Source organism: Leptonychotes weddellii, chromosome 4, assembly GCF_054177405.1.
Source record: "Leptonychotes weddellii isolate Sample4059 chromosome 4, ASM5417740v2, whole genome shotgun sequence".
Taxonomy (NCBI): Eukaryota; Metazoa; Chordata; class Mammalia; order Carnivora; family Phocidae; genus Leptonychotes; species Leptonychotes weddellii.
In genome coordinates this window covers 3,823,381-3,835,373 of record NC_138372.1, presented here as the reverse complement: position 1 = coordinate 3,835,373, position 11,993 = coordinate 3,823,381, and the positions used below count along the sequence as shown (strand labels likewise).

Here is an 11,993-nt window from a genome sequence, read left to right as displayed (position 1 = left end):
GCTTCACTGCTAGCCCCTGGGTGTGAAAGAGGGCCTTGATCCGTGCCGTGGTGGGACTGGATTGTGCTGGGCGGGTAGGGCGCTTAGTGAGGCCTCCTTCCCACTCTTCTGGGGGTTGCGGGCGCAGAGCTGGTGCTGAGATGCTGGGAGCACCGTGCTTCTGGCACAGGGACGGCGCAGCTCCCGGGGGACTTGGGTGCAGTTGCTGCCAGCGCTCAGAGAAATGGGCTGAGTTCAGTAAACTCTCCCAGGGCCAGTGGCTACAGTAGAAACCCAAGGTGTTTGCCACCAACATGGGATTCTCCACAAGGCAACAGCGGGGGTAGGGTGGGAGAGATGTTTACTTACTTAAATTGTTAAGTTATAATTAATATAACAGCACATACTTAAAGTAATCTGATGAATTTGACATCTGTACACACCTGGCAAACCATCACCCTAGTCAAGGTAACGACTGTGTCCCTCACGTTAGGAGCTCCCTTCTATCTCTGGAGAAGCCCTGGCAGCCACTTACCTACATTCTGTCGTTGGAGATCAGTTTGCATTTTCTAGAATTTTATAGAAATGGAACCACACAGGATGTGCTTTTTTTTTCGGCCAGCCTCTTTCCTTCAGCATGGTCACTTTGAGATTCATCCATGCTGTTGCATGGAGGGGTGGCCCGTTTCTTTTTATTGCTGCATGTATTCCATCGTGTGGGTGGACCGCAGTCTGTCTATCCATTCCTGTGTGGACGGGCATCTCCGTCGTCGTCAGTTTGGGACTGTGACAAGGAACACCCCCATGAACATTCGTCAACAAGGCTTTGTGGGGACACTTGCTTTTCTCAGTCAGAAGGGCAAGTACCAGGAGGGCAATGCCAGGTGATGTGGTAGGTGTAGGCTTAACTGTTTAAGAAACTGCTGACCTTGGGGAGCCTGGTGGCTCAGTCGGTTCAGCACCCGACTCTTGATTTCGGTTTAGGTCATGATCTCAGGGTCATGGGATTGAGCCCCACCTTGGGCTCTGTGCCAGGGCTGGAGTCTGCTTGAGATTCCCTCTCTCCATCTCCGTCTGCCCCTCCCTGCTTTTGTTCTCCCTCTCTCTGAAATAAATAAATCTGAGGAAACTGCTGACCACTTTTCCAAAGTGGGGTGCCACTGCATTTCTGACAGCAGAGCGCGGGACTCCCGCTGCCCTCCACATCCTCACCGACACTTGCTATGGTCAGTCTTCTAAATTTTACCTGTTCTGAGGTGTGTAGCAGTATCTCCTTGTGATTTTTTTTTTTTAATTTTTTTTTTAAGATTTGTTTATTTGACAGAGAGAGAGCGAGCACAAGCAGGAGGAGCAGCAAGCAGAGGGAAAGGGAGAAGCAGACTCCCCGCTGAGCAGGGAGTCCGATGCGGGACTCGATCCCGGGACTCCAGGATCATGACCTGAGCCGAAGGCAGTCGCTTAACCAACTGAGCCACCCAGGCGCCCCACTCCTTGTGATTTTAATTTGTATTCTCCTAATGTCTAATGATGTCAAGCATCTCTTCATGTGCGAATTTTACACCCACAGTTCTTGTTTTGTGAAGTGTTTGTAAAAAAGCCTTTTGCTTCTGAAAAAAATTGGGTCATTTGTTTTGTCACCGTGAAGCTTTGAGAGTTCTTTTTGTGGTCTGTACATGAGTCTCCGTCCTTCCTGCCTCTGCTGGCCCCAGGGCGGGAACTTCTGCGGGAGGACAGTGGCCTCTGACTCTAGGAAAGACCGCTGGGGGTTTTCTCCAGTTCTCCATTCTGAGTGCCCTCTGATCGGTTAGGCTGATAGACCTTTGAGTTTGGAGTTGTGTCTCTCTCACGTCCTGCCTTTCTCCTGGGCTCTGGTCTGTGGCAGCTCTTGACCTTCTCCAGCTTCCAGATGCCTTGAAAGCTGAAGAAAACAGCTGCCACAGATGTCTCAGAGAAATGCAACCTTGCTCGTGCGTAGGGTCCCCGGAGCTAGTTGACTGCTTAGTATCAGAAGCTCTGAAGCCGCTGCCTTGTCCAATGCGCGTGGTTTTCTTTGGGCTCAGTTCTGCGAGCTCTCTCCTGGGCCTGAGTGTTTGGAGGTCTTGCCGAGGCCGAAAGTTCTGGAGGTGGAGGGGTGGGCCTGTTTCCCCGCAGTGGTCTGCAGCCAGGTGTTGTGATGACCACTTTATTGTGCTGTAACTCGCATCCCGTTCGTCCCTTTAGTCTTGAGTGCAGGTCCGTGTTTTCTGGTGTATTCACAAGCTGGGGCAACATCACTGTGATTTAAGTCCGGAACATTTTCTTCACCCCTGAAAGAAGCACTGTGCTCTTTAGCTCTCTCTCCCCATTCGCCTCCCCCAGGCCGTGGCTCCGCCAGTCAGTCCGCTTTCTGTGTATGGATTGGCCTGCTCTGGACATTTTGTGTCAGCGGAACCGTGCCCTTTGTGATGGCTGCTTGTTCAGCATCGTGTTTCCAGGATTCTTCCTCATGGTAGTGTGCATCCGTACCCAATTCCCTTTTATAGTCAAATCCTATCCCGTCGTGTGCATGGACGGCATTTTATTTGTCTGTCCCTGCGTGATGGGCACCTGGGCTGTTCCCTCCTCTTTTGGCTATTAGGGTCATGTTGCTGGGAACCTTTCCGGACATCTAGTTTTATCATTTAAAGTGGTTCTTGGGTGGCACCTGGGTGGCTCAATTTGGTGAGTGTCTGCCTTCGACTCGGGTCATGATCTCCAGGTCCTGGGATTGAGCCCTGCATCGGGCTCTCTGCTCAGTGGGAAGCCTGCTTCTCCCTCTCCCTCTGTGATCTCTCTTGCACTCACTCTCTAATAAATAAATATATTTAAAAAAAAATGGTTCTTGGTTAATTTACTTATTTTTCAGCAAATACTTTATACTTGAGAATCTTTACAGCTTACATTTCCCTTTCATTATTATAAGACATGAAAAACAAAAAATTGTAAGTAGCATACAAACTATAAATACAGCCTTCCCACTTTACTAACCAAATTCTTACTTTCCAGTGTTACTTCCCAATTTATGCAGGAAACTGCCTGCAAAGCTGAAACTGGTTAGAAAATTCCTTATAGTTTAAAATATCTTTCTCATTTTAGGAGAAACCAAATACCCAACCATCAAAATTAAAAATAAACTGAATTGTCACAGTCCATTACTGTTATTGTTACTAGATCCACTTCATTTGCAGGTGTCCAAAATAGAAAACGAATAATTCTTTATCTTAAAATTCATCTGTTCTTAAAATGCTACTTAAAACTTTGGTGGTTTTCTGGTTTTTGAAGTACAATGGGATGATCAGGCAGAAAGTCTGGTTTTTTCCTGCAGAGGGAAACACTTGAGAGCTTCAACAGGAAATCTCTGCTGTATTTAATTCTCTCTTTTTTAACTGGAGACTGATGTCGCTGTCGTTCATTATGACCTTGAGAAAAGGCTTGCATTCCGTTCGTCTTACATCTGCTAACTCCACTTGGTAGGCGCTGGGTGTTGCAGGATTATTCATTTTGAAAGTTGAAAGGCAATACTGCTCCAGGGGGAGAAAAGTCAGACGATGAGCAGGTCTTGCTGGTTGAAGCGGTTTACCACTCAGTTTTTTGGTTTCCATTATCACAAAGACCTTGAGGTTCCCTACGCCTCAAGGTCGGGGAGGATTTCAGGGCAGGAGTGTTGCCATGCTCAGCCCACACGCGGCGACCCAGTGCCCCGCTGCCGGGAGGGGAACGGCTGCTCGGGGCCAGGGGCGGCGGGGGTGGCCGGTTCTTGGTTAACTTAGAACATGAGAAACCACCTCCTGGTTATTCCACTTTGTACTTATTTGCTCGGAAGGCTGGCGAGGGACGATTCCTCTCTGTGGGAAGTCGGCGTGGTTGTGGAAGTGAGGCACCGTCCTCGCCGCTTTGATCGAGCTGTGGGTGGACTCGTAGGTATTTCCCTTGTTGTGTCACTTCCTGCAGATTTCCCTCATTGCATTTCCCTGTTGGGTTGGTTGTTCTTTTTTTTTTAAATCTCAGGTTCTCCTGGTTTAGGGTGTGTGCATGTACCCATCCCATTGAGCCTGCCTGTCATTCAGTGGATCGGTCCAAATCTGAAAGATGTCTTCCCTCTGAGGAGAAAATAGGGAGAGAACTCCATTTGGGTCTGAACTCTGCGGTGTGTCTCAAGCTGTCCTGTAGATGGCGTTTTCTCAGTCACGGGTTTGGGTTTACTTAGCCAGCCGTTGCAGCATCCCCGGCCGGCGCTGGCCGACTTCTCCATGAGAGATTGCTCACTCCGGTGTGGCCGCTTTCGGGATTCCCCGCGGGCCCCGTGAGGACTCTTTCTCTTTAAGCCGGGCTTGGAGCATTTTAATGATCTTCCCATAATTGAGAAGGAATGTGGCGGGTCAAGTTGTGCCTGCTTCTCGTCCCTGAGTCATCACCCCATCACCCGGGGGGTGTTTTGCCGGGAAGGATGGCAGGTCTTTGCAGCGTGCGGGAGGCTGCGTCGCCCCTGGCCCAGCACCCTCCGGGGACGCCACCTCGAAGGTGCCGAATGCCCCGTCCTCCAGGTCTGAGTGGTGCGGGCCCGGGGCCACCCTCCTCGCCTCTGTGGGCCTGCTTTCCTCACAGGTAGAAGCTGGGGCTTGAAGTGAGTAATTTCCAGCATCTTTTTCGACTCCAATTTCCTGTGGTTTTAACGGATCTGAAAAGGTCACGGGCACGTGCAGTGTTGGGGTGGGCCGTGTGCCCAGCATCCCCAAGGTTGAGACCAACGGGGAGAGAGAAGCCACTGTTGCTTAGGGAGGCGGCCATGCCTGCATGAAGGAATGGGGCCAAGTCCAAAGGGCACAGCATCCGGGCTGAGGCCCCCCCCCCGAGTCCCATCTGGCCGGGTCTCGGGAAGGGACGAACAGAGACCATGCTCGTGCTTCGGTGGGGCGCGTTCCTGAAAGTGTTGAGGAAGGGAGCTGACGAGGCCTGTCTTAGGGAGAAGGCCAAGCTGTAAGACAACTGTGGGATGGCTGGGGGTGGGAGGGCCTGGAGGGGGCCCTGGTTGTGGTTCTGGGTGCCTGGACACATGGCTCTGGGATGCCCCGTGGCTAGAATGGACACCCATGACCTTGGGGGCCTTTTCTCTGACCGGCAGGTGATAGATGGGCTTGACCAGACCCAGCACATGGCCCACTGTGGTGATCTGGATCCTGAGTGGCCTGTGGGGGCAGCACTCTTGGCCTTTTCCAGGGGAGGGGAGTGGGGCCAGGCTTCTCTGGGCAGGGAAGGCAGGGGGAGGGGCAGGCTGCTGACCAGGTGCACACGGGGCCTGAGCGCCCAGCTGACCGGAGGGGACCTAGGGTGGGTGGGGTGGTGGCCTCCGTCCATTCTGTGTCTCAAGGCACTGGTTCGCTCTTTGATTTGACACCTGTTCATGGCACTTTGCTTTGTGTCCTGCGTGGTGCCCGGTCCTAGGGAATAGCAGTGAGCAGGATGGCCCTAGGCCCTGCCCTACAGGAACAGTCCTCGGGCCTGCCTGCAAATGGGGTCACTTCTGTTCAGGATGAAGCACCGTCACGGACAGCTGAGGAGCCGAAGGAGGTCTGCCATCCTGCCAGGGCCCCCATCGGGCTGTGTGGGTGGGGGAAGGCTTTGGGGAAGGTTTTCCGCCCAGACTCTGCCCTGACTCCCCTTCCTCCAGGTAAACATTTCGGGTGTGGTCGGTGGGCCCGTCAGGACACCCTCCCCTGCCCAGCTTCCGGGCGCTAAGCTGAGGACAGCCTTGGCCCTTCCTGCCCTGGCCGGCCTTCCTATGGAACCTGCCGCTGTGGTGGTCAGTCTGGAACTTTGCTTCTGTCTCCTTTCACAGAAAGGTGGGAGGACTTGGGACAATGGTAGTTGTGCCTTTAGGAGCACTTGGGCCGTATTTTAGGGAGGACGCCAGGAGCTGGGAGCATGCTGGGCCTTTGATGAGTGAGAGCGGCCACAGGCCGAGTTTGCCTGAACCTCACTGGTGCTCTGGCCTGTTGGTCTCTTGAGCGCACTACCTACCGGAGTTGCCCCACAGGCGAGGTGGACCAGTGCCCAGGAGCCAAGCCAGGTCGACAGTTTTCAGGAAGAGTGCCCTCACGTGTCCTGCATGGGGGTGGCACGGGCGTGGGAACAGTAATTATGCATCCAGCCTCCTCTCCCGGGGCTGCCACCGTCACACCTGCTCCCCGGCCACTCTGATGGCTTGCCTTCTTTCTTCCCAACACCCAGTGGGAGGGGAGAAGGGCAGGCCCTCCCTCGGAGACGGAAGGTCTGCTCCTGGCCGCCTGGCACCCTAGAGGGGAGGAGACAGGTCTGTGTGGTGGCGGAGGCCGCAGGAGAGCAGGGGCTGGTGGAGCTGCTTCCCCCGCCCACTTCCCTTCCAGTGGCTCACCTGGGCCCTAGGGCTCTGGGAAGTAGCCTTGGGACAGGTGTCAGATGCCAACCCCTCTGGGCAGGATGTTGGCTCTGCCCCTGATGCGGCCCCTCACTGTGCCTCTCACGCTGGCCTGAGACCCTCCTCCCCTGTCTGTCTCAGGAAGCTTGGAATGCTGGCCGTGGAAGGCTGGCAGTGGCTCCGGGCCTGGGGCCCAGCCTTTCCCGAGACCCTGGACAAAGTCTGGGTGGGCGTTTGCCCTGTCTCTCGGCCCCCATCTGCGTGACTTCTTGATCTTGTGGCACAGCAGCGGAAGGGCTCAGAGATGTGCTTCTTCTCCACTGTCATTATTTACAAAGCGAGGTTTCTATGACAACCGGCTTTTGGTAGACTCCTCGGATTGGTGAGGCAGCCTCTTCCTGGTTAGACTGGGCAGCCTGGCTTGGTGGGGACTTGGGACGGTGCTTTTGGAGGGGGGGGGTGGCTTGGCTGCCACTAACCCCCTTGCTTCTCTCGGGACCCAGGACGAAGCAGCGGGCATGGCTTCCCAGTTGAGCAGGTACCACCCCGTCTCGCACCCCCTCCTTCTCTTGTGGGGGCCACTGCCGCAGATCATCTGTCTGGGGCACTTTGACAGGGTCAGGTGGGAGAGGGGATGCGGCCCCTGTGTCCAGTGGGTGGGCTGGCCGGCTTCACGGGGCCAAGGACAACTGCCTGCTCTGGTTCTTGCTGTCTCAGGATGTTAGGTGGGCCTGCAGCTGGGACCGGAAGTCCAGCCCCTGCATGACCTGCCCCGGAGCCCGGCAGGGTCACACCCCGAATGCCCGCAAGAGGCCAGCCGTGATGGCTCAGCACTCTCCCTCCAGGCTGGAGGCCTCGGGATGGCGGCAGCTGCTTCTCTTGGCAGCCTTGCTGCTCCCGGTGCTTCCCTTTCTCTTGCCAGCCGGGTTCTGTGGTTGTGCGGGGCGCCGCTCTGCTTCCTGCCGGCTCAGCCGCCCCTGCTCTGGGTTCTTGGGATCCGTGGGTGCTGGTCAGCTGGCTGCACCTGGAACCTTCTCCCGGTTCATTCCCCTGTCCCGGCCAGAGTGTGAGCTGGGCATTCGGGTGTGATTGGCACCTCCCACTCCTGCTCTGGGGCCTGGACGAGCCCCCAGGGACTTTTTCCTGGCCCAGCCATTTCTCCGTCCCTGCCTCACCTAGGGGCTGTGGTGGGGGCTCTGGGGTTGAAGGAACTTTGCTGGAACCTTCTTAGGCAGCAAGTTGGAGAGGATAAGCAGCGTCACTGGGGCTTCCGATTGGCAGGGTCCCCCATAGAAAGAAGAGGTGTTCACATGTGCCTGCTGGGGATTGGCCCCATCCCCCAGCCCACATGGTCCTGGCATGTGCCTACCCCCGGTCAGCCCCACAGCTCCTTTCCCACCAGGAATGGCAACGCCTGCTCTTCCTTGTCTCTCTGCCAAGGTGGCGGCTCCCTGCACCGAGCACGAAGGAAGCTACTGCTGTGGGTTAGGTCAGGGCAGAAGCTCCCTGGGGTTGTCCCTGCCCAGGACAGCCCTCGCTGCCCAGCAGGGACCGGCCCAGGGACCTTTGGCACAGTCTGTGAGGTGTCCTTAGCACTGCTCTGCAGGCCCCCGCCTGGACCACAGCAGCAGGCCCAGTGGCTCTGCCTGTATTTGGCGCAGGTGGAAATCCCAAGAGGACTTCATCTGTCCCGGAAGTCCGGCTGGGCCTGGTGCTGCCTGCTACCTTCTACCTCAGAGAGCTATTTTAGCTTTCACTGTTGGATTGAGGACCCTCCCCCACCCCCAATTACCACAGAACTCATGCTGCAGTGCTGTATTTTATTTTATTTTTTTTTTAAGATCTTATATATTTGAGAGAGAGAGTGAGAACAAGCAGGGGGAGCGGCAGAGGGAGAAGCAGGCTCCCCGCTGAGCAGGGAGCTGTACTCGGGGCTTGATCCAGGACCCTGGGATCATGACCTGAACCGAAGGTAGATGCCTAACCGACAGAGTCACCCAGGCGCCCCTGCAATGTTGTATTTTAGCAGGGACATTTTGGTGTCAGAGTCAGAGAGGCTGGCTCCATGCTGGCGGGCTGCAGGAGGGGTGGGCAGTGCTCAGCCTCGGTGCTGGGGCCTGGCTTGGGCTGGCCGGGCTTGGGGTGCAGGGGCTGAGTGTTCAGGCTCGGGCTGCAGCCACAATCCCCAGGTCCTGTGGGGCTCACTTGTCATTCACTGCTGTCTTCTGTGTGGGGGGCCCGCCCCCCTGACTGTGGGCATCCTGTGGCTGCCATAACCAGTGACCGCAAACTGGGTGGCTTAAAACAACAGAAATTTATGTTCTCACAGCCTGGAGGCCACAAGCCCCAAATCCCAACTCCCCCTCCAGTTAGACATTTCGGGTGTGGTCGGTGGGCCCATCAGAACCCCCTCCCCTGCCCAGCTTCCGGGCGCTAAGCTGAGGACAGCCTTGGCCCTTCCTGCCGGCCTCCTTGCTTGGCGGGGAGACTGCTCCTCCCTCTCCCTCTGCCTTTCCGCCTGCTCCTGCTTTCTCTCTCACTCTCTCTAATAAATAAAATCTTAAAAAAAAAATGGGAAAACAAAATTTGAATGAGGGACCACATGTTCTCCTGGCTGCCCTCGCTCCTCCGACACCTGCCTGCCTGGAGATGAGCAGGCCAGGGGCGCGGGAGCTCTGGGGAAGCAAGCTGGAGAGGCCCCGAGGGAGTGACTGGCCTTTCGACAGCCCTGCCCAGTAGCTCCTGAGCAGTGGGGGCCATTTGGGGCCAAGGGGCGTGGAGTGAGCTGGGCTCTGGTCTCCTTGCCTCTGCAGTAACTGCAGAGTGTGGGTCAGGATCAGGACCCAGGGAGGGAGGCTCGGGCCAGCACCCTGTGCCTGAGTGGCCAGCTGGCCTGGGGAATTAGGACGGTATTTGTAAAGGACCCAGGGTGACCAGGAAGGGTGGGGGATGGCAAGCATCCCAGTGAACTTTCATGCCCGACAGCATGTGGTCTGGAGCTCCTGGCATTTACTCCCAAGTGCCCGGGCTCCTGGGGGCAGCCAGATGTTGATGATGTGGGGTTTCTGGGGACCCTCAAGTGTCGCAGGATGGCCGCAGGCACCATCTCAAAGGCTGCCTCCTTATCAGTCTCTTCCTCAGTGCCCCGCCGGATGTGGGCACTTCCTGTCTGCCCTTCTGTGGGCCAGCCATGGGGGCACAGCTCCACTTGACGGACAGGCACAGGAAGCCCCGAGGGGGGAATCGGGCTCCCCCAGAGGCAGGCTCTGGTGCTTCTAGGGAAGGCTGGACTCAGGTTTCCCCGAAGTTCTAGAACCCGGGGCTCTGCTCTCCCTGGCCAGCCCCCTGCCCCCTTGCAGCCCCTGCGGTCGGTACCTGTGCCCCGGGAGGACCACCCTCTGGGCAGAAATGACCCTCTGTCCTTTACTAAGTTGAAAACGGATACCAAGGAAAGAGGTTGATAACAGCAGTTTTTGTTATTTAAATTGGCTACCTCTTATCTCAGAAATTCGGGCTAATGCTAAGGTTTTGTTTTTTTTTTAATTTAATTTTATTTTTAAGCCCGAATTTTTAAAAACTGGACAATGTTTCTAAAATTTTTATTATTTTATCTTTCCGGTTTTATTGTGATGTAGCTGACGTAGAACGGGGTGTTAGTTTTAGGCATGCGAGGTGATGTTTGGTACGTGTCTGTAGGGCAGAAGGCTCACCACAGCGACCCTTGACCTCTGTCGCCTCACAGGTTTGGAGATTTTTTCCCCTGTGGTGAGAGCGTTGACCATCTACTTTCTCAGCAGCTTCCATGTGTCCGGTGCAGGACTGGTACCTGGAGTCCCTGTGCTGTCCTCACGCCCCCAGGACTTGTATACCTGGAGGGTCACCCCACCCCGCCGCCCCCCTGCCTGGCCCCCAGCAGCCAGCGGGCTGTTCTCTGTCTGAGCTCCCTGTTGTCAGATTCCACATGTACGTGAGATCACATGGTGTTGTCCTTCTGTCTCCGACTTCTTTCGCGTGATGCCCTCGGGTCCATCTGTCATCAGCAGTGACAGAATTCCCCCCCCGCCCCCCCCCGTTGGTTTCCGTATCCCACGAGAGCTTTATCTGTTCACCCCCCCACCCCCGGATGAGCGCTGTGGGGGCTCAGCTGTGGTGAGTGCCACCGTCATGAACCTGTGTATCTTCTGACCTCGACCTTAGGTTTCCTCGGGGTAAATGCGCAGAAGGCGGATCGCTGCATCATGTGGTTCTGGCTTTAATTTTTTAGAGATTGTGGAGAACAGCGTCTGCACGGTCTGCATCCCCAGCAACTGTGCGCGAGGGTTCCTTGTCTCCGCATCCCGCGCCAACCCCTGTTCTCTTTTGTTGTTTTGATCATAGCAGTTCTGACAGGTGCGAGGTGATCTCTCATGGTGGTTTTGATTTTCATTTCCCTGATGATGAGTGGTGTTAAACACCTTTCCATGTACCTGGTGGCCATCCCTATGTCTTCTTTAGAAAAATGTCTAGTCGGTTTCTTTGCCTGTTTTATTTTTTAAGTTTTTTTAAAGTAGGCTCTGCACCCAACATGGGGCTTGAATTCATGACCTGAGATCAGGAGTCGGATGTTCCACTGACTCAGGTGGCCAAGCACCCCTCTTTGTCTGTTTTATTTATTTATTTATTTATTTATTTATTTATTTATTTAATAAAGGTTTTATTTATTTATTTGGGAGAGAGAGACAGAGAAAGCGACAGCATGAGCTGGGAGGAGAGGGAGAAGCGGGCTCCCTGCAACGTGGGACTCGATCCCAGGACCCTGGGATCGTGACCTGAGCCAAAGGTAGATGCTTCACCAACTGAGCCACCCAGGTGTTCCCTCTTTGCCCATTTTAAAATCAGATTTTTTTTTCACTGTTGTGTGAGCTCTTTATATATATTTTTGATATTAACCACTTATCAGATACATGATTTGCAAATACTTTCTCTCATTCTGTAGGTTGCCTTTTCATTTTTTTAAAAAGATTTTATTTATCTGACAGAGAGAGCACAAGCAGAGGGAGAAGCAGAGGGAGAGGGAGAAGCAGGCTTCCCCCCGAGGAGGGAGCCCGATGTGGGGCTCGATCCCAGGACCCCGGGATCATGACCTGAGCCGAAGAAAGCGGCCTAACCGTCTGAGCCACCCAGGCGCCCCTGCCTTTTCATTTCATTGATGGTTTACTTTGCTCTGCAGAAGCTTGTTTACTTTGATCAAGTCCCACTTGTTTATTTTTGCTTTCGTTGCCTTTGGTTTTGGAGCCAGATCTAAAAAACCGTCGCCAAGACTGATCAAGGAGCTTTTACCTTAAGCCGTGTTTTCTGCTAGGAGTTTCATGGTTTCCAGTCTTTATCCATTTTGAGTTGACTCAAGAAATATTTTTTTTAAAATTTTTTTATTCTTATGTTAATCCCCATACATTACGTCATTAGTTTTAGATGCAGTGTTCCATGATTCATTGTTTGTGCATAACACCCAGTGCTCCATGCAGAACGTGCCCTCCTCAATACCCAGGCTAACCCATCCCCCCACCCCCTCCCCTCTAGAACCCTCAGTTTGTTTCTCAGAGTCCATTGTCTCTCATGGTTC

The 11,993-nt window shown here is 54.4% G+C and overlaps 1 protein-coding gene and 1 pseudogene across 1 annotated transcript in view; one reads left to right on the top strand and one right to left on the bottom strand.

Moving 5' to 3' along the window:
- Window positions 1-2,827: 2,827 nt before the first annotated feature.
- LOC102746645 (uncharacterized protein C8orf88 pseudogene) lies at window positions 2,828-3,599 on the bottom strand (annotated as a pseudogene).
- A 6,806-nt stretch (window positions 3,600-10,405) lies between these two features.
- Window positions 10,406-11,993, top strand: part of ACOT7 (acyl-CoA thioesterase 7) — a 63,525-nt gene continuing 61,937 nt past the window's right edge. The window contains exon 1 of the mRNA XM_081816816.1: window positions 10,406-10,565. Within this exon, the coding sequence (XP_081672942.1) occupies window positions 10,406-10,565 (160 nt within the window). The remainder of the gene's footprint in view (window positions 10,566-11,993) is intronic.